The sequence below is a fragment of the Podarcis muralis genome, chromosome 2, assembly GCF_964188315.1.
Source record: "Podarcis muralis chromosome 2, rPodMur119.hap1.1, whole genome shotgun sequence".
NCBI classification, from domain to species: Eukaryota; Metazoa; Chordata; class Lepidosauria; order Squamata; family Lacertidae; genus Podarcis; species Podarcis muralis.
In genome coordinates this window covers 60,139,784-60,159,079 of record NC_135656.1, presented here as the reverse complement: position 1 = coordinate 60,159,079, position 19,296 = coordinate 60,139,784, and the positions used below count along the sequence as shown (strand labels likewise).

At 42.0% G+C, this 19,296-nt stretch overlaps 1 protein-coding gene across 1 annotated transcript; it reads right to left on the bottom strand.

Annotated features, from left to right (window-relative positions):
* Positions 1-9,903: 9,903 nt before the first annotated feature.
* Positions 9,904-19,026, bottom strand: WNT8A (Wnt family member 8A). Its single transcript, XM_028718131.2, has 6 exons — positions 18,436-19,026; positions 18,284-18,317; positions 17,934-18,072; positions 16,244-16,369; positions 15,770-15,912; positions 9,904-13,260 (listed from the first exon to the last, which is right to left on the bottom strand). The coding sequence occupies exons 1-6, from the start codon at positions 18,504-18,506 to the stop codon at positions 12,691-12,693; spliced, it is 1,083 nt and encodes a 360-aa protein (XP_028573964.1). The 5' UTR covers positions 18,507-19,026; the 3' UTR covers positions 9,904-12,690.
* Positions 19,027-19,296: the final 270 nt, after the last annotated feature.

Here is a 19,296-nt window from a genome sequence, read left to right as displayed (position 1 = left end):
TGGCTGTTAATTTGATTGTGTTTATTTATTAAATCACCCATTCATTCTTTTATCTATGTCCCGTTCCCCAAGGAGCTCAAAGCACTGTACATTTTATTATCAAACTGTGTAAAGAAGCCAAACTCGGGAAATTAAATTCCTAGGCTATAGTTATCAATAACACTTTCTGGGGGAAAATCCATTGACCCATTTAATAGCACTTATCTCCTGAGTTCCCGTACAGTAGTCGTTAATCTTGGCCACCCTTTAGAGATTAGGATCCTAAATTGGCTAATCTTGACACACACACCCTTTAAGGATTAGAATTGCAGATTGGCCATTGCATTGTAATAAATTAATTGAGTAAAGTAGCTGACATGAAAGGAGCAGATTAAGGACACCAACTCTTCTGCTTTTCAAACCAAGGTTTGGGGAGTTGATGCTCTCTAGTAGAGCCAAACTCAGAAGACTTTGGTATGAGCTTTCGTGTGCATGCACACTTCTTCAGATACACACTGAAGAGCCAAACTCAGAAGACTTTGGTATGAGCTTTCGTGTGCATGCACACGAAAGCTCATACCAAGAACTAACTTAGTTGGTCTTTAAGGTGCTACTGGAAGGAATATTTTTTTGTTTTGACTATGGCAGACCAACACGGCTACCTATCTGTAATCAGAAGACTTTGGTTTTGTTGAACTTGCTGTTCCAGAGCAAGGAATATAAACTGCTTTATTCTACTGATGGGTGGCAGACCTAGAGAAGTGGGGAGTATAAGATCTAGGTAGAGATGCTTTTGGCTACAAAGAGGGCTGTAGTGTCTGCCTACTAGTCTGAACATTTCAGGTGTGAAATGTGCATCCACATACACACCTGGCATTGTGTCTACAGCATGAGAATATTTTAGAAAACCATACTGAATCATTTTTGCACTTTGATGTTGTTTATTTGCAAATGTCAGCTCAAATACATAGACTTGCAGACCCTCACATAATGCTGCTAAAGTAAAAAAAAAATTTTTTTTAAATGTCCAGTAGCACCTTCGAGACCAACTAAGTTTGTTCTGGGTATAAGCTGCAAGGGTAACCCAGAAACTGCTGTTCTGTTAACAGAAAGAGAAATCCTCTTCTCTTGAAACAGGATCATAGTACAACAAATCATGCCTGTATATGTGCATATGTAGAGTGGCTTCCTCCAGTGTTCTGAGCTCTCTGTTACTGCCTCTTCACCAGAAAAGTATCCAGCCCCCTGGAGTCCCAAACACATCAGAGATGTGATTGATAAGTATTGCGTCCTAGAGAATGGCTGCTGACCAAATTGCTGTGGTACTACCCCCTGCTAGCTCATGATAGAGTGACACTACCATCAACTCAGAGGGAAGTCCCTTGTTGCTCTTCTCAGCATTGTGGCAGCAGTTAATGGCAAGTGGGCGGGAAGAACAGCTTGCAGACAAATGGGGGAATGATACCTCTCATCATGAGAACATTAAAGGGTTGAAAATGTCTCCAGTTTTATGGCATGAATTTCCCCCTTGCAGAATGGCAGTGTAAAAAAGATGTCCCGGGGTAGTAATTTCATGAAGGGTTACTGCATTGGACACAGAAAAAATAGGCTGTAATCGGGTCTTCACTTACCTGTCAGTAATCCCATTACATTCAGTGGGTCTTGCTTCTTAGTAGATTGCACTGTTAAGAATGGTACATGTGGCGTAAAACCCCAATGTACTCAGTGGAACTCTCGGTAAATATGTAGAACCTCATATGTAGTTCAGATTATGTCTTGTGTCACATAAATGTTTGGCTTGAGTAACTTCAGTTACAAGCTCATCAAATCAAAGATATTACCCAAACCATTTGAGTTTTGAGTAAGCATAGAAGCAATGAAAGAAAAGCAACATTCCTGCAAAGTGTCAATCACTTCCCATTGAGGTCAGCACCAAACACGCCATCAATCTGAATAGAAATAGGATGCATCTGCTATATAGTGAATTCAGTTGTTGACTATTAGAAAATGGTCGGAAAACTACTGGTGGATTCAAATTACAAGAAACGAGATTCCCACTAAGCATTAGGAAGAACATTCTGACAATAAGAGCTGCTTGACAGTGGAACAGACTCCCACGAAAGGTGATGGAATCTTCTTCCTTGGAGGTTTTTAAGCAGAGGTTGGATGGCCATCTGTCATGGATAATCTAGTTGAGATTCCTGCATTGCAGGGGGTTGGACTAGATGACCTTCAGAATCCCTTCCATCTCTGCAAATCTGTGATTCTATAGTGCATTCCTTTTTGTTTTATTTTAAATATATAGTGATGCATTTTGTGGGAAGAGAGAGTTATTTGCCACAATATGTTTACTATTCTGTCCTTAACAATTGGAAGGAGGGAGGAGCAATATAATTTGTTTAAGTAAGTAAATAAACAGAAGCTAGAAGCTGCATTTATTTGGACTAGTTGACATTTGTTTATGGATTGTAATAGTTCCTTCTTGCTGGGTGGCATTTGTGTTGGGAGTACAAATGACAGCAATATTTTGAATGCATCTCGTTTCTGTGCTGAGGGCTCTTTGCTCTCTATGTGAGAACATTCCAAGGAACCTTTAGCATATGTATGTGAATAAATCTCCTGCCTGCACCATAAAACATTTTACCATGTACCCAACATAAAACAGTCATTACAGGGAAATGGTAAAGCCACGGAGATTAACACATCCTCTCAATCACACCAGCTATTTTTATAATACCTAATTTAGCAAACAAACTGTGAAAGGCATAGCCACAGACCAAACTGCTAAAATGTGGAAGGCCTATTTCTGCTCTTCACGGCACCTGCCTGAAAACTAGTTTCGCAATGTCTCTTTCACTATGGCCACGAATAAAACTAAGCGCAACTGTAGAACGATTTCTGCTGGCATTTTACTAATGCAGTACAGTGCACGCTTATACAGAAATAAGCTACGCTGTGTTCATTGGGGCATACCTTCAGGCAAGTATGCATAGGATTGGAGCCAGTTTATGTGCTTACGTGGACATAAGGCCAACGATAGTACCCCAAAATCCTTGCATGATGGAGAAAATGCCATCGGTTTCTACTGAAATGTAAATGAGTAAGGCCTGCATATACTGGGGCTATTCTAATATATACATCCTTATAAGAAGGAACATTTTGGCAGATAATTATTTCAAATTTATAGGCTTGCATTATGCAAAAATGTTGAGGGTCAGCTTATTCTGTTAAAAACCAATTCATTTTCTCTAAGGTGCCCTGATATCCTATGTTTTGTGTGGGAGTGTTTTATTTTAAAAATGCCATGTTCTAGAATTTCAAAATCCCCAAAGAATGTACATGGATGTTCCTTCTTCTGAATTGGAATATCAAGACTAGGACGGGGCTTGGCTAGAATTCAAAATTTGCATAAGATTTTGGCTAATCAATTTGCCATCAAGCTCTGGCTCTCACTTGCTTGTTTGATATCAGCTGAGATAATATTTTGGCTCTTCAGATAATATATTTGCTCTTTTTGTTTCTCAGCCAATTTTCTGTCCTCTTGTTGGATTAAGTATCTTGTAAATATAAAATGTATTACATGTTTAGATAGCAAAAAACAACAACCCCACAGCATTTTATATTCTGTACAAAATAGAATAATAACTATATTCAGATTCTAATACTTGCCTATAACTGCCCTTTCCACGCTCAGTGCCAATGGACAGTTGCATAACCAGGTCAAGTGCCCAGGCCTTGGCACTTATCTGTGTGTCCCTGTTTACTTGGAAGTGAGGTCCACCAATTTCAGTTCAACTTACTCTCCTGCAAGTATACATCTACTGTAATCAAGTGGAATGTAAATGTGTTGCTCTTTAAGGTGCTATAGGACTTCTTGGTTTTTTTTGCTGTACTATCATGGCTCTGAAAGTTGTTCCCATGTAAGGGTTGTTCCCATGGAACGTGGGTGGCGCTGTGGGTTAAACCACAGAGCCTAGGGCTTGCTGATCAGAAGGTTAGTGGTTCAAATCCCCGTGACGGGGTGAGCTCCCGTTGCTCGGTCCCTGCTCCTGCCAACCTAGCAGTTCAAAAGCATGTCAAAGTGCAAGTAGATAAATAGGTACCACTCTGGTGGGAAGGTAAACGGCATTTCCGTGCACTGCTCTGGTTCGCCAGAAGCGGCTTAGTCATACTGGCCACATGACCCGGAAGCTGTACGCCGGCTCCCTCGACCAATAAAGCGAGATGAGCACCGCAACCCCAGAGTCGGCCATGACTGGACCTAATGGTCAGGGGTCCCTTTACCTTTAAGGGTTGTTCCCATGTAAGAGTTGTATTGTTCCTGCTGTATGTCACTCTTGTCTTCTGGCGCAATAGATGCTGTTGGCCATTTGCCAGACTCGTAAGACAACAGGGACCAAAAGCCATAGCCAGCCATTGCTCTCCTGCGGAAGAAAGGGAACTGTGGACAAAGCAATCTGATAAATGTCATTGTGTCAGGTTGTTGTGAAAAACACAGGAGCAAAGGCCATGGAATCTTATTTTTTAATTTGCGTCTGGTAACCCTGCTAATTGGTTAGGTTATTGCGAGCTAATTCAGTTCCTAACGAGTTATGCCAAACTAGGGTATCCCATGGTATATTTTCCTCTAGGGTTTTCTATGTAAATATGTGAAAATGGCCAACAGAGTTTTGACCATGCATGGCTTTGTGTTGCAAATAGTGAACAGGCACCTTACTGCTTGCCTTGAATAGTGCCATCATCTCAAATCTGAAGGAGTGCAAAGGGCTGAGGAAGCAACTTCTCATTTAATTTCCTATGGTACTATGCACATATAAAATGATAGCTCTTCAGGGTCATACATTTAGAATCAGTCTGATAGTTTTCAAGTAATTTATGGTTGTTGTTGTTGTTGTTGTTGCTGCTGCTGCTGTTTAGAAAGAAATTAATTTGAATGAAACATATTGCCCATCCTGAGAAGCCTGTTTCTGCACTGCGTGGGTATCAACCAAGCTCTGTTGAAAATAAAGTCTGCATAATGTGTTCCAAAACATGCTAATAGACTGCTAAGAAAACTGGACTCAGTAACAGTTTAGAACAGGCTTCCTTGACCTCGGCCCTCCAGATGTTTTTGGCCTACAACTCCCATGATCCCCAGCTAGCAGGACCAGCGGTCAGGGATGATGTGAATTGTAGTCTCAAAACATTTGGAGGGCTGAGGTTGAGGAAGCCTGGGTTAGAAGAACAATTACAAATACAGTGGTACCTCAGGTTAAGAACTTAATTCGTTCTGGAGGTCCGTTCTTAACCTGAAACTGTTCTTAACCTGAGGTACCACTTTAGCTAATGGGGCCTCCTGCTGCCGCTGCACTGCCGCTGCACGATTTCTGTTTTCATCCTGAAGCAAAGTTCTTAACCTGAGGTACTATTTCTGGGTTAGCGGAGTCTGTAACCTGAAGCGTCTGTAACCAGAGGTACCACTGTACTGGACTATTTGCTCACTGCAGAAGTAAACCATGGTTAACACATAAGCATGTGGTTGCTGGGTTTATAGAAGGGGCCACCACAATCAAAATTGTGCCCTCTCTGAACAGGGCTATTGTCTTAAAAAAAACAATGAACAGAAATGCCTGGGCTTTCTGCACTCTTTAACAGTGGCGTAGCGTGGGTTGTCAGCACCCGGGGCAAGGCAAGTAATTTGCGCCCCCTAACCCGTGGATTTGCGCCCCCTAACCTGTGGATTTGCCCTAACCCCAGATGTTGCGCCCGGTGCGGCCGGCCCCCCCTGCACCCCCCACGCTACGCCACTGCTCTTTAAGGGTGGCTAGGCCTAGTTCTCACTGAGGGGGTAAGCCTGTGTCCAGAATGTACTTCATGCAGAATAAAGCTTGAGATAGAAAACTAGCATGTGAGGCACTCAATCTAACCTAGAGCCCTTCTTGATATTCCACTTTGCAAGGGTGAATGATTTTCCTAATTTGAACGTGGGAGCTTCCCACAGGCAATGAGTCTGAAGTGGTACAGCCCACCCAGATACAGACTGACTGCCTCAGTGAGAGCTAATCCCTTAAAAGAGGGTTCTATGGGAGCAAAGGGGAAATGAAAATTAGAGAGCACTCAACATCAACAGGTGGAGTATGTTGTATTTTCTGAATCTATCCCAGCTCTGGCACTCTCACTCTCTCTCTCTCTCTGGATTATTGCTCTATTTTAAAAACATTTTACCTCCTGATTTTAATCTTCGTCAGTGCTGCCAAAGTTGAGGGAAATTCCATAACCACCACCACCACCCTTATCTTTGGCAATCTCTCCCAGAGGGATGCTGTAAACTAGATTCCTCATTGTTAAGTGACCCTTTATTATTATTATTACTATTACAGGCCAGGAAGTCTTAAGCTTTTTGTAGACCTCCTCTAGAATGATTTACACTATCTTTCTCTTTAAAGTTTCTGGCCTGTATTTGTAAGTTTAGGGAGTTCTGGATAACAGAGGCACAATTTAGTGCTTCCAACTGTCAGAGAAGGAATCATACAGTGATTTGTGATGGTTCTCTGGTGATATAATGAGATAAAGCTGCAGTATCTCTCTTGGTCTCTTTCTTGCTCCTGATTAAGTACACTGAAAGGTAGCATACACCCCATCAGCTGATGGCTGCACATTTAAAAGATAGCAGGGGCGATTTACCTTGAATCTGATTTGTTCCTTCCAAACTTTGTCATGTTTGAAATCCGGATTCAAATATCGTTGGCCTGGAGTATTATGTCCATTGTAAATGGGCCCATATTCATTTGCCAGCAGTGCAAATTTCAAGTGCTTTATGTTGTTGAATTAAGCAGGAAAGAATCTTGAAAGAACCATAGAAAAACTCCTGTATGTTATCTGGTGATGCATAGAAGCAGAGCTTTCTTGATGCAAGTTTGGTCCAAAGCCTAGACTGTCCAATAGCATGCAAGACATGTTCACCCATTTCCTCACATTACCCTGCCCCTCTGCCTTCCAGACACACCTATGAAAAGTAAGAAAGAACTAAGAACTAATAAATTATTTCTTACAACATGTGCTTGGGAATAGGTGTTTGAGGAGGGAGAGACATGGAATTGACCTTCCTTGCTCTGATGGATGACTTTTATGAGGAGAAGGACAGGAGGACTGTGTCCCTCTTATTCTTACTTGATCTCTCAGCACCTTTTGATATCCTTGATCAAGGTATCCTCCTGAACTTGCTCAAGCCACTGTCTTGTATTAGTCCAGTCCAGTCCAGGGGGGACGCGGGTGGCGCTGTGGGTTAAACCAGTGCCTAGGACTTGCTGATCAAAAGGTCGGCGGTTCGAATCCCCCCGACGGGGTGAGCTCCCGTTGCTCGGTCCCAGCTCCTGCCAACCTAGCAGTTCGAAAGCACCCCAAAAGTACACGTAGATAAATAGGGGGCGCTCTCCAGCGGGAAGGTAAACGGCGTTTCCGTGTGCTGCGCTGGTTCGCCAGAAGCGGCTTAGTCACACTGGCCACGTGACCTGGAAGCTGTCTGCGGAGAAGCGCCGGCTCCCAGCCTCTTGAGCGAGATGAGCGCGCAACCCAAGAGTCGGTCGCGACTGGACCTGATGGTCAGGGGTACCTTTACCTTTACCTAGTCCAGTCCAGAGTCAATTTCAGAGAATAACATTGGGTGATTATAGTTCGGACCCGAGGCAGTTGTGCTGTGGGGAGCCAAAGGGTACTACTGTCCCCAGTGCTATTTATCATCTATATAGAATCATTAGGAGTGGTTATTGGGAGACTTGGGGTAACGTGTCTTCCTTTTGTTGATGATACCTAGCTCTGTTTATCTTTAATGAGTGATCTGGAAGGGGCAATGCAAACCCTGGCCTGGTGCTTGGATTCATTGGTAGATTAGATTAGAACCAACAAATTGAATCTGAATCCTGACAGGACAGAAGCCTTCTGGGAGTGGGATGGTTCCCAAGCCCCAATAAGTGGTTAATTACCTGGATCCATTTCTCTCACTAAAAGTCCAGGTGCCCTCAGTGGCTAGGAGTGCTTTGGCTTATATGACACCTATGGCCATTTCTTGGACTTGGATAGCCTGACCACTGCTATCCACATGCTGGTAACCTTCAGATTGGCTTACTGCAATCCATTCTATGTAGGGCTGCCTTTGAAGTTGACCCAGAAGCTGGAACTAATGCACCCAAATCCCATTCCTCCATCATCTGTTTTCACTGCATATTTTCAAATGCCTCTGAAAGGGACTCTTATATCGCTTTCTTTTAAGTTCAGCTATCTGGTCAGCCCTGATCCACATCCTCATTTGAGTTTAATTCTGGGCATCATCAAACTTTTATTGGACTGCTTTGAAAATCCTGCACAGCTGATAATTACCCCCTAGCCACCATTTTGTGTTGTGCACCTGCCTCTGCTCATGCTGGAAAAGAGGCTATCAGAAATGGCAATTACAACCCTCTAACTTTGTAATGTTAAGGGAGGTTTTTCTTTGTTTTGTTTTGTTTTTTTGCAAGTTGAAAAGAGCCTCTCACTTTTGTTTTTAAGGCCTCCAGGAATTGATGTGACCCATGGCTTTTCCCAATTTAGTTGTGGTGTGACCGGCTAGTTAAGCTGCATATGAAAAGGTCACTTATTCTCCTCAAGAGGAGATGTCAGCTTGAGTGATGGAGAGCCTTTGCATTGGGAGCCATAATATTCACTTCATACAACTGCTAACCCCATGTGGAAATGCAGGAAATGAATGGTGTAAAAATAAATACATTCTTCTGTCTCTATTCTAAGACGGGTAAAAACAACAACGCAACAACCCATCATTAGTGTGTCATTGGCACCAAGGAACAAACCTAGAATGAATATAACAGGATGCTTTGCTGACAGCAGAAATTAATCTTCTGGTGTTTCTTTAGTTAAATTGTGGATTGTTAATCAGGTGTACTTCTGTTTTCCCCAACCAATGGTCCATATAGATGGCTAGGGATATAAGAGAAGAGGCAGCTGCCACGGTACATTCAGCTTGCCTGCCCTTCTTAAGCAAATAGTGGCAATGGTCCCCTATGATCACTTGCAAATATCACAGATATCCCGAGGAAATATTCCTGTAATCACTTTCTCTGATATTAATATAAACCTTTAATTTGCTGTTTGCCCATCTCTGCTCACATGAGTAAGGTGAAAATTTAGGTTTCACCATTGGTTTTACCTTGAAGAGTAATGTAACCTAAACTATATTCTAAGATAATTATCCATCTGTTGGTCTTTAAAATTACCTTGGGATAATAACCACCAGAGGAAACGCAGCTGCGTAACACACACACATTCCCAGTCAAGCCCAGGAGAGAAGTTGTAATGCTGGGGCTATCCCTGTTCCCACAGTGGCCCTCCTGTCTCCACAATGTGGTTACAGGCTCAGGTTGTATCCCTCTCACGATATAGTTCAATTACGACATGCAGCCATTTGAAAGTAAGCAGCATACTTTTTATCATACAGTCTCTGAAGCTTGAAGCATTAGCCATGGCAACATCTGTAACCCTTAGCGTGTACCAAGGTTGATGGTTGATGGAAATGACAACAGAATGCTGGACTCAAAATTGTCGAAAAGTATGTTCAGCAGTCAGAAAAGAAGAAGAGCCTGCTGGATCAGGCCAAAGGCCCCTCTTGTCCAGCATCCTGTTCTTACAGTGGCCAACCAGATGCCTTTGGGAAGCCCTCCAGCAGAATCTGAGCCTGGTTTCCAGCAACTGGTAACTAATAGCCACGTGACAACCTTGCACTGGATTAAAATTTTAGAAATATATAATATAATGGAGTCAATAGCAGAATGCACCCATTGGTTATCATCCTTTGGGGCCATGTGGTCAGACCTGCTTTAAAATATCTGGCATCCCAAGGGGGAAGGTAGGAATTGAGAACTAGCCAAGTTAGCTGTTCTTTGACACAGCTCATCTACCAAATATCTAACACGGCAAATGGCTAATAAACCTTGTGGGGGGAAATAGCCTCTTGAGGCACCAAAATAATCAGCTGAATCCAGGAAGAGATCTGGAATACACATTTAATCAAGAGGCCAATTTGGCTGAAGCCAGTGTCTCCTCTTGCCCTCCCAGGCATGCATGTCTTCAGGTTGTTTATAGGAGCAAACAGCAGGGAGCCCACAGATACATTCACAACTGCCTCCAAGTTTTCACTTATACTCTCCAGTTCAAAGGGTTAATCTTGTTCCTTAGAATAAAGAATTTTGCAACAAGCCCTGATGTTTACCACATCAAACACAATTGGAGCCGGCATTGTTTGAAGAACATTAGACAATAGACAAATTAAAGCGACAAGGGAAATTTACTTTTACTGGGCCAATGTTTGCAATCTAGTATTCTGCCCAATTTATATCCTAAAGAAAAAGGGACTGTTGAGAGTCACTGTCTGGCTTAATTTTGTGGGCTGCTATCCAAGCCATAGCAACCCTCTTCACCCCCGCTTCTTTTTAAGGTAGCATTATTGTGTGTGCATAGGTATATAGCTATCTCCACATGGCACACACAGAGACTTTAAGCAGCTTTTTTAAAAAAAATCAAAATTAAAAAGAAAACATTCGTTTTATTTTTTAAAAAGGGTTTATTGCAAAATAATATGCAGAATAAGCCTCAGCTTCACTTGTCTTATAACAATCTCTTCAAAACAGGACACGTTGATCAGCTACCAAAGTGCACCAAATTGATAGCTGTTGAATTTATTGTGATTTTAGGTGGCAAAGGACACCAAAGCACAGCATTTCGCCCAGAAACAGAGAATTAAAAGTTGCTTGGTTATCCACTGCAATGACTTTGTGAAAAGTACACTTAAAATGCATTGACGGTAAAGCATAATATTGTCCACAAAGCCACCCTTGTGGTGGTTGGAGAAAGTAGGTGTATTCTAACTGGGGGGAAATATGGCTTATTTTCAAGTGAGGTGGTAAAACTGGATCTTTCCCATACCACTTCAGACCCTGGGTAGGAGCTCCTCTGACTGAACACTTCTCCATACAGAAACACAGCTTGCATACAGAAAACTAGTATTTTGAACGAAGTCTGCATGTGAACCTTTTTCTATGAGATTGTTTTCTGTGTGAAATTAATGTTTTTGGTATGAAGAGATATTCTGCCATGCAGGCCTCAACACCACATGCAGTGTGAAGTGGTTTAGCCCAGACATGTATTCTACCCCCACCTCAGGGAGAACTAGGGACTCTAAATTCCTCACATCAAAAAGTGCATATGTTTCACATTCTAAAAATATATATATATTTACAATCGATGCACATGCAGCATTACAAAGAAGCCGACTCTTTACACTTTCCTGTGAATTCCATTAGATACATTCAAGAATAAACATAGTGTATGTTGTAAGGATTCAGACAACCCATATTTCTCCATCAAGTGTTATTTTGGTGGAATTTGCATGCAACTGGGTTGCCTGAAGGGCTGAGGTACATACATTGTATACATGCAATAACTTGCACACGCAAAAACCTACCTTGTTGAAAACACAATGGCCATTAAGTCCCTATTGCTTTAGATCCCACATAACTTAATTCCGTCATGATCTCATCACATGGTGGGTGTGAAAATCACTGTGCAACAGTTCACACGTTCAGATTTCCATACACACAAGCAGCTGTGCTACTGCAACCACATGAGAAAATATTAATGGGAACCAAGCTGCACACAAGAGAACCATCAGGCATTTCCATAATAATGGCAAATGATTTCCCCTGACTTTGTAAACCGGACCTGGGAAAATTTGTTCTACAAATTTAGCTTTGACAATATTAAAATCTGGACTTCATACCTTTGCATTTGGTACTTCTAAAAAGGAAGGCTTTTTAACCAGAAACAGACAATAAAGTGACTACAAGTGCACTTACAGCTAACTATGAAGCTTTAGAAGTAAACTGGAAAACCTTGGAAGTATACAGTCTAAGCTTAAGGAGCATATAGGTAACTTGCATCTTACGCTTGTTTAACTTACGCGATCGCAGCTTTGTTTGGGGAGGGAGGGGGATAAATAAATAAATAAATAAATGGAGAGCAGCAGAAATCCACTCTCAATTTATATATTCCCCTCACCCCACCTGTGCAAAGCTGTGATCCCCAGCTTTCGGAAGGCAGTGTGAGGGCTCTCAGGCTTTAGCTCCCACTGGGCTTTGGGAAGTGGGGGAAGGGCTCTAGGTCCCTGCCAGAGCCCTTGCGCCACTTTCCTCCTTGTGGGGGCCTGGTTCTGGGGGTTCCTAGTTTTATTATTTTTTGCGTATGCACGTGGATTCCTGGAAGGTATGGGATATGTGGCTATCTTATTCCAACAGCCTGTCCCCCTTACACACCAGAGAAAAGTTAAAACACTCAAAAATCCCAGTTTCCAGCCTGGACCACAGATCCTTATAATATTGAGGTGCCTTATAGGGCAGAATATTGCTCTAAATTGTGTGAGAGTAGGGAAATAGGTACCTGAAGCAGAAGTAGCGTGGAGTATATTATTGTGGGGGGTGGGGAGCGGCACAAATACGTTAAATGAGCACCAGTTTTGTTCCAAATATTGGTCAAATTGAAGATGTGTCCAGAATAAGGGGGGTGGGGGAGGGACTTGGGTAAGCATGGTCCAAATATATAAAACTTTTCTGGATACTCCAAGTAAAAAAATACTGTATGCCTGAAATGTGATCATTTAACAGTTCGCTGGAAGGCTGTCATAGGTAGTAGTTAGACAGCTGCTGATTTGCGTCCTTTGTTTCGCCTCCGAGTGTTATTGGAGGAAGAGCTGTCTTGTCTGGAGCAGTAATGTTTGGTGACTACTTCTTTGCACTGTTCACATTTCACGGTGCAACACCAGATGAACTTGCAGTTGCAGTTGGTGACTGTTTCTGTCTGCCTAGCCTCCGTTTTCAACCCACACTCTGAACAGAGCCTTTTACAGCTCCGCTTCTCCCACTGGGACAGGTTTGTACCGCCTTGCAGGCATTCTCGTCCTTCAGTGCCGCGGAGGCCCAAGGTCATGTTTTTGACACAGTAGTCAGAAGAGTCCTCCAAGTAGACAAGTTCACCGGATAGCAGGGTGCTGAAGGTCTCGAGTGTGACTCCACGACTGTCTGCACTGTTTGCCGCTCTCATTCTCTTCTTGTCTGTCTCCAGCTTCTGAGCCTGGCGGTATTTGATTTTCAGGTAATTTCCAATCTCTCGAAAATCTGAAAGCTGCAGCCAACAGGTTTGGATGCTGCAGCTCCCTGAGACCCCGTGACATTTGCAAACCTTCTTCATGGTTGCTTTTACAGCCTTGGGTGAGAGACAAGAGAACAATTAAGAACACCAAGTCTGGAATGAGCCTGAGAAATGTGCCCTCTGTGCCCACCCCCCAGTTCCACACTGATGTACATTGCAAGGGGCAGAGAGAGGATGTGGGCCATAACATTTAGTGAGACACAGAGAAGAGAAGCACCAGGCAAGGCAGCTGTAATAGTGGCCGTCTTCATTTGCCCTTAGTAGGAGAGAAGCCAACAGGTGCCCTTCGCATGTTGCTGGACTCTAGCTCCCATCATTCCTGGCTGTGGCTGATGGGGAGTCAAATAACATCTGGAGGACACCTTATTGCAAGCAAAAGAGGACCCAGTGCAGGTTTTTTTCCAGGGGGTACTCAAGGGTACGCAGTATCAAAACCTCTTTTTTGTTATTAAAAAGTCTAGAAAAAAGCACTGCTCACATTTTAAAAAGTTGTGTGGGAGAGGGAATTTAGACAGGTATAAAGTGCATGATAAACAGCAACTGTCTTCCTTCCCATCAGGGCTTAATTTACCCAGAATGCCCCTAGACCCCAATATAGTAGTAATTCTGGGGAAATTAAGTTAATAGCACCTGCAGCCTGTGCAAAATGTGCTTCCATTTATAGCCCTGGGTTTAGCACCATGCCATTAAAAGCTTTTAATATTTATTTCTTAATTAAGGAAGCTGCTGACCAGTGATAACCATGTTGAGCCCACCATGATGAATGCCAACACTGGGCCTCGGTGACCAAGATTTGGAATAATGCTATCAGAAGCTTTCCTACATCTTAAAAGTTATTTTCCTACATCTTAAAAGTATTTATTTTCCAGGAGCTAAATTTCCTAATTATGTGGAGTTGTTTTAGATGGAAGCAGCATGCCATCCAATCCAATGCATGTTCCTCAAAAATCATTCCTCTGTGTTCAGTGGGGCTTACTCCCCGGTAGGCATAGAATTGCAGCTTGAATTTTCAGTCCAGAAGATACTCAAGACTGGCATGCTTCTATCAGGAATGTATAGGATGCTAGTCCTTTGCCTAAGAGGTTAATCTTCATTGCACCCAAAAATGTGCTTAACAGAACAAATTGTTTAAAGTCATGTTATATATCAACAGAGATTAAACCAGAAATTTGCTTCTTTCAAATTTCAGTTGCATCACACTAATCAAACAGAACTGATCACCCTTGTGTAAAAACGTTCCCTTGTTTTGAAACAGAGTGAGGAGGAGTCATGATGAGACTTGTCCAAGCCACTAGGTTGAACCACGTCCAGAGAGCCTAGAACAGAAAACTGATCCACCTAACAGAGAACAGACAACAATTTAGCTCAGCCGATTACGGGTCTGGTAGCCATATAGATAGAATCAAAGTGTATATTTTTGTTTTTTGTGTTCAGTTTTCTACCCTAGGTGGGGTTGCTTGTCTCCTGAAGGAGCAATTTCAGGGTGCTTCTGCATCCAGCTCTGTCGCTGGAGGCTCAGGTAGCCTCATGGCTACAAGTGCCTTTTACCAACTGCAGCTGGTTCGACAGCTATGGCCATTCTTGGACCAGGAAAGCCTTGCCACAATAGTTCATGCATTGGTTACTTCAATGCACTCTACTGCATTACTGCAATTCACTCTATGTGGGGCTCCCCTTGTGCTTAATCTGGAATCTGCAGTTAGTGCAGAATGAGTGTACCCATTAATTTTTTTAGGAAAAACCCCCCACTGCTCTTAGTATATAAAACTCTTAACTTGGAACCAGTTTACCTATGAGATCACTTTACCATACCTATGCCATTCCTCGACCGCTTCAACCAAATTGGCACTACTACAGGTGCTACATAATACCCGTTCCACATTTGTAAGAACTTGACTGCTTAGTGTGGCAGCACCTACAGTGTGGAACTACCTGCCTATTGAGACCTGCACTCTTTTCGGTGCTTGCTAAAAACATTCCTATTTAGACAAACCAATCCAGATGCTTAGAAAACAAGGTGATTTTAATCTGTTTCAGCATTTTAACTTTGGTACGTTTTAAAGTGGGGTTGTACATTTTTCTTGATTTTACTGTCTCTAGTTTTTGTCAACTGCTCTAAGGGTGTGCGTTTTTTTACAATCAATCGGTCTATAAATTTTATGAAATAAATAAATACATTTTTACTATTTTCTTGTTTTGTTGCAACCGAATACAAATGAATACAATTGTAAGGGTTTTTTTGTTTTGTTTTTAAAGTAACCCACTGAAGTGGTAGTTTCTCCATCCTGCTTAAAACAATTAGGTATGCCCCATCTCTATTTCAGAAAACAAGAAGCAGGTAAAATTAATCAGGAATTCACCCTGAGGGCCTGATAAGGTGACTGCCCGCATTCAGTATTGAGCAACCCTTATTTCCAGTCAGCCCATGAAATCAGTGAGTCAGTCAGCTTATTCAGAAAAGGACAGCCTGAAGGGGCGACTCTGAGGTCACTCTTCTCTTTGGCCATTTACACATTCTAAAAGAAGTATTTTTCAAATGAAGACTACATATTTTCTCACTTACCAGTCTCCCTGCTTCATTATTGTGCAAATTCATTGAAGCTCTGGTATCATGTGCTGTCTCCAAAGCATCCACAAATTTTTTGGCAATTCTTTCACCAAATTCTACATTGTCACTGCAGCCTCCCCAAACCCATCCTTTTCCACCTGGGGGGACAAAAATAGCATAATTTGCAAACTGTTCTGGTATGAATCTTCCAACAGAAATGGGTTTGAGCACATGGAGGTATCACAGAAGAAACAGGGAAACGGGTAATAGCCAGGTTTGGACTGGAATGAAAGTAGGGGCTAAGAAATATATTTTAATTATAATTTAGTTTGAATTGTATCTTTCTTGCTATTGGGAAGCCAGATTTAGCAACCAAAAACAGCTGGCACAAAGCGCGGAAATGGAGATTCTGCCACCTAGAAGTGTGAAAAGCAAAGCAATACGTAATGAACTCATTCCAGAATTATGCCCACCAAGATGAGGTCTCACCTGCATGTCCCTTTCTTGAGTTATCGCAGCCACAGTTTTCAAATTCTCCCATGCTGCAGTTCCTGGTAAGAGTGTACATTACACCAGCTGAGCTAATGGCATGAACAAAAGACGTCTCCCTGGTAGCTGAAAGAAGGACCAGTCAGCATCAGGAGAAAAGAAAAGAAAAGGCCAAAATTGTCCCCTACATTTCTTCTTCTACTCTTTCCTGGTCTCTAGATCCCTTTTATAAATCCACTATAACATGAGCATTGATATATAATACTTGACACTAAGCATAAGGTCAGGTTTTATTTTTCTGCACTAAACATGGTCTGTGTATCACTAGCATCAGAGCATTATGGAATATATACAATCATTTAACACAGAAACAAAAAAGTCTATGATCACAATTTTTATATCCCAGCTATTGGGCTGGTAAACTATCTTGCTTTAGAGTCATATCATACAAAGTTGGCATGCCTGTTTGGCGAAAGTACAGAGAAGGTACTGTTCTAAAAGCTCTTGGCAAATAAAGCTGCTGCTGCTAATATTTATTTATTTCGCAGGTTTATATATCACTTTATAGTTAAAAGCTACAGAAGCTGTGTGCAATACGATAAAATACCAAAGATACAGACTCAAACTAAAAACAATAAAACCATTCTTAAACAAAAATGTCTTAAACAAAAATGTAGCCACCTAAATATGAAGATACAGTACTAGGTACTTCAGCTGGTAATTATTTTCAGAAAGCTGGAGCTGAAACAAGTTCACTTATTCTTGTATTACTGTTGAAGCTTCAATCCTATACCTTCTTATCTTGGAGTACATCTCATTGAATTCAATGGGATATACTTCTGAGTAGACTGGCATAGAATTGCACCCATCCATTTAATGTATTATTGAATTTATATCCCACACCTCCTCCTAAAGAAGTCCAGGACGGCAAACACATGGGCCTTAAAACAGTATGTTAAAACTAAAATGACATACATTATAAAATGAAATAACAATAAATAATAAAATATCAGAAATCATCTAAAAACACAGCAGTTTTGTTTTGTTTGTTTAGCTCTTCTTATTCTGGAGATGGATTCCTTCCATTTGCATTTTGTAAGAGAGTTTAACTTTTTTCCAAACAAGAAAAATAGGAAGAGAGATTGTAGCTTTAAAATATATAGATATGTTCTTGGGTAAATCCCATGTGTTATTTTTTGAGAGGGAGAGGTCTCTCGGGAAAAAGTACCCCCTGATCTGGAAGCACTTTCCCTGTTCTTCAGTGGTGATGGAAATGAGAGCCAGGTTGATGGTGGTTAGACTGTGAGAAAAGAGCTGAAGAAACTTTACTTCCAATTTCCACTCAGCCACGAAGCTCACTAGGTGACCTTTGGCCAGTTGCTCACTTTCAGTCTAACCTACCTCACAAGGTTGTTGTTGTTGTGAAAGGTGAAAGGAGTGCAAAAGAACTTTGTGCCCCAGCCTTATCTCCTTAGAAGGGTGAGACGAGACGCAATAAATGATAATGTATTCATTTGAAAACCCCAACTCTGAATGTGTTCCAAAAGCATTTTCGTCTGTTCATTTCTTCACACATTCCAGGATCAAAGCCTGACATTGCCAACAAGCCCACATTTCCTCATTAGAAATTGCCCACCACAGAACCCAGACAGACCTGACTGTAGGAAAGGACATGCAGAAATCCACTTACCACTTCTCAGCTTATTGTGAGTGGAGAGTTGCAGGGTGCTCTCAGGACAATTCCAACGCTCCCAGGCAAACTGGTACTTACACTCTTCAATTCCACGTAGGGCACCAGCAGCCACACTGGACGAATATGTCAAATATGCCTTTAACAGACCAAAAAAGAGGTGAAGTGAGGTGTTTATTTTTTCTCTCTCTCAAAAAACCCCCTAAACATCCTTGAAACAGTCCGTTTCTATCCAGTTCCCCTCCATTCTGCACAAGCTTTGTATCAGCAGATGTGGTTACTTCATTCAAGCAGACTACATTGAAAGCTATTTAAACTCACAATATTGAAAAGGGGTGGGTGGGAATTACCTGGGTTCCTGACATCAAAAAGTTGTTCACGGACCTGAAGGAGGGAAAGAGAGAAAAACAACAATAAAACACCTCATTGAACAGAATTTTAAGGCCATCCTTTTTTGAAGTGGGTGCGAACCACCTAGTAGCAGTGAGGCTTGAGCTCCTACCATGCTGATATCCTGAAGATCTCTCCGTAAATTCCAATAACAGTAAGGATGGCAAAGGTGCCCCTCTTCATGGTGACTCTGTATTCCACTAGCAGATCCAAAAGCTTTCCCCCCCAGACAACATAGGCTTTTTCTAGATAGGAGCGGGGAGGAGGACACACAGCTAAGATCCTTTTTTTCTATGCCAAATGAGAGATAATCCAGAATAAAGAAAGTTACAGCAACCAAAATCCCAAGTTATTTATAAGCTGGGCTCCTGAAGGGCGTCTATTTGCTGCCCAATGATAAAAGAGCTTCTGATCCAATGGTTGAAAAGATAGCAAAGGAACCGCCTGATGGTGCACTTCAAAAGGCCGGGAGGCAGTTGCCATCTGAATCTCTGTAGTGATTCTGAAGAAGGGCAAACTTGCCTAACAATAGAGAACTTTTAATTCAATTAAGGGGGCTTTTGACTTTAGCTGAAGTGCACTTGCTTTCTCTTTTAAAACAAACAAACACCTCCCCTTCCTTAGCCAAGGTCTCTCACCACCATCTCTTCTGCCATTCCCCCAAAATTACGATCTATTATTTTATTTTATTTTTATTTTTTCTCTCTCTGGGGGAAGAATGGCTACAATGCTTGATGACTCCAATGAAGTCCCAATAGCCATTGCGGGAGCCATCCCACAGTTAATGTGCTGTGGATTTGGCCATAGACTTGAGGATTTTTTAAAAAAACCAAAAACAAGCAGCAGCAGATTCTAAGGCTTAGAACTTTCAAAAGTATCAGTACCAGCTTTGGCCAGGCACTTTGGCAATCCTGCTTTTACCCAATTAGTTTCTCCTCAGCATGCAGTAGTTTAAGGCAACAGGTTCCTTCCA

Coding starts and splice junctions, on each gene's coding strand:
- WNT8A (XM_028718131.2), bottom strand. CDS start 18,506: ATGAAGAGGGGCACCTTTGCCATCCTTACTGTTATTGGAATTTACGGA. Junction 18,318..18,435: donor ATCTTCAGGATATCAGCATG/GTAGGAGCTCAA, acceptor TCCCTCCTTCAG/GTCCGTGAACAACTTTTTGA. Junction 13,261..15,769: donor ATAATGAAGCAGGGAGACTG/GTAAGTGAGAAA, acceptor CTCTCACCCAAG/GCTGTAAAAGCAACCATGAA.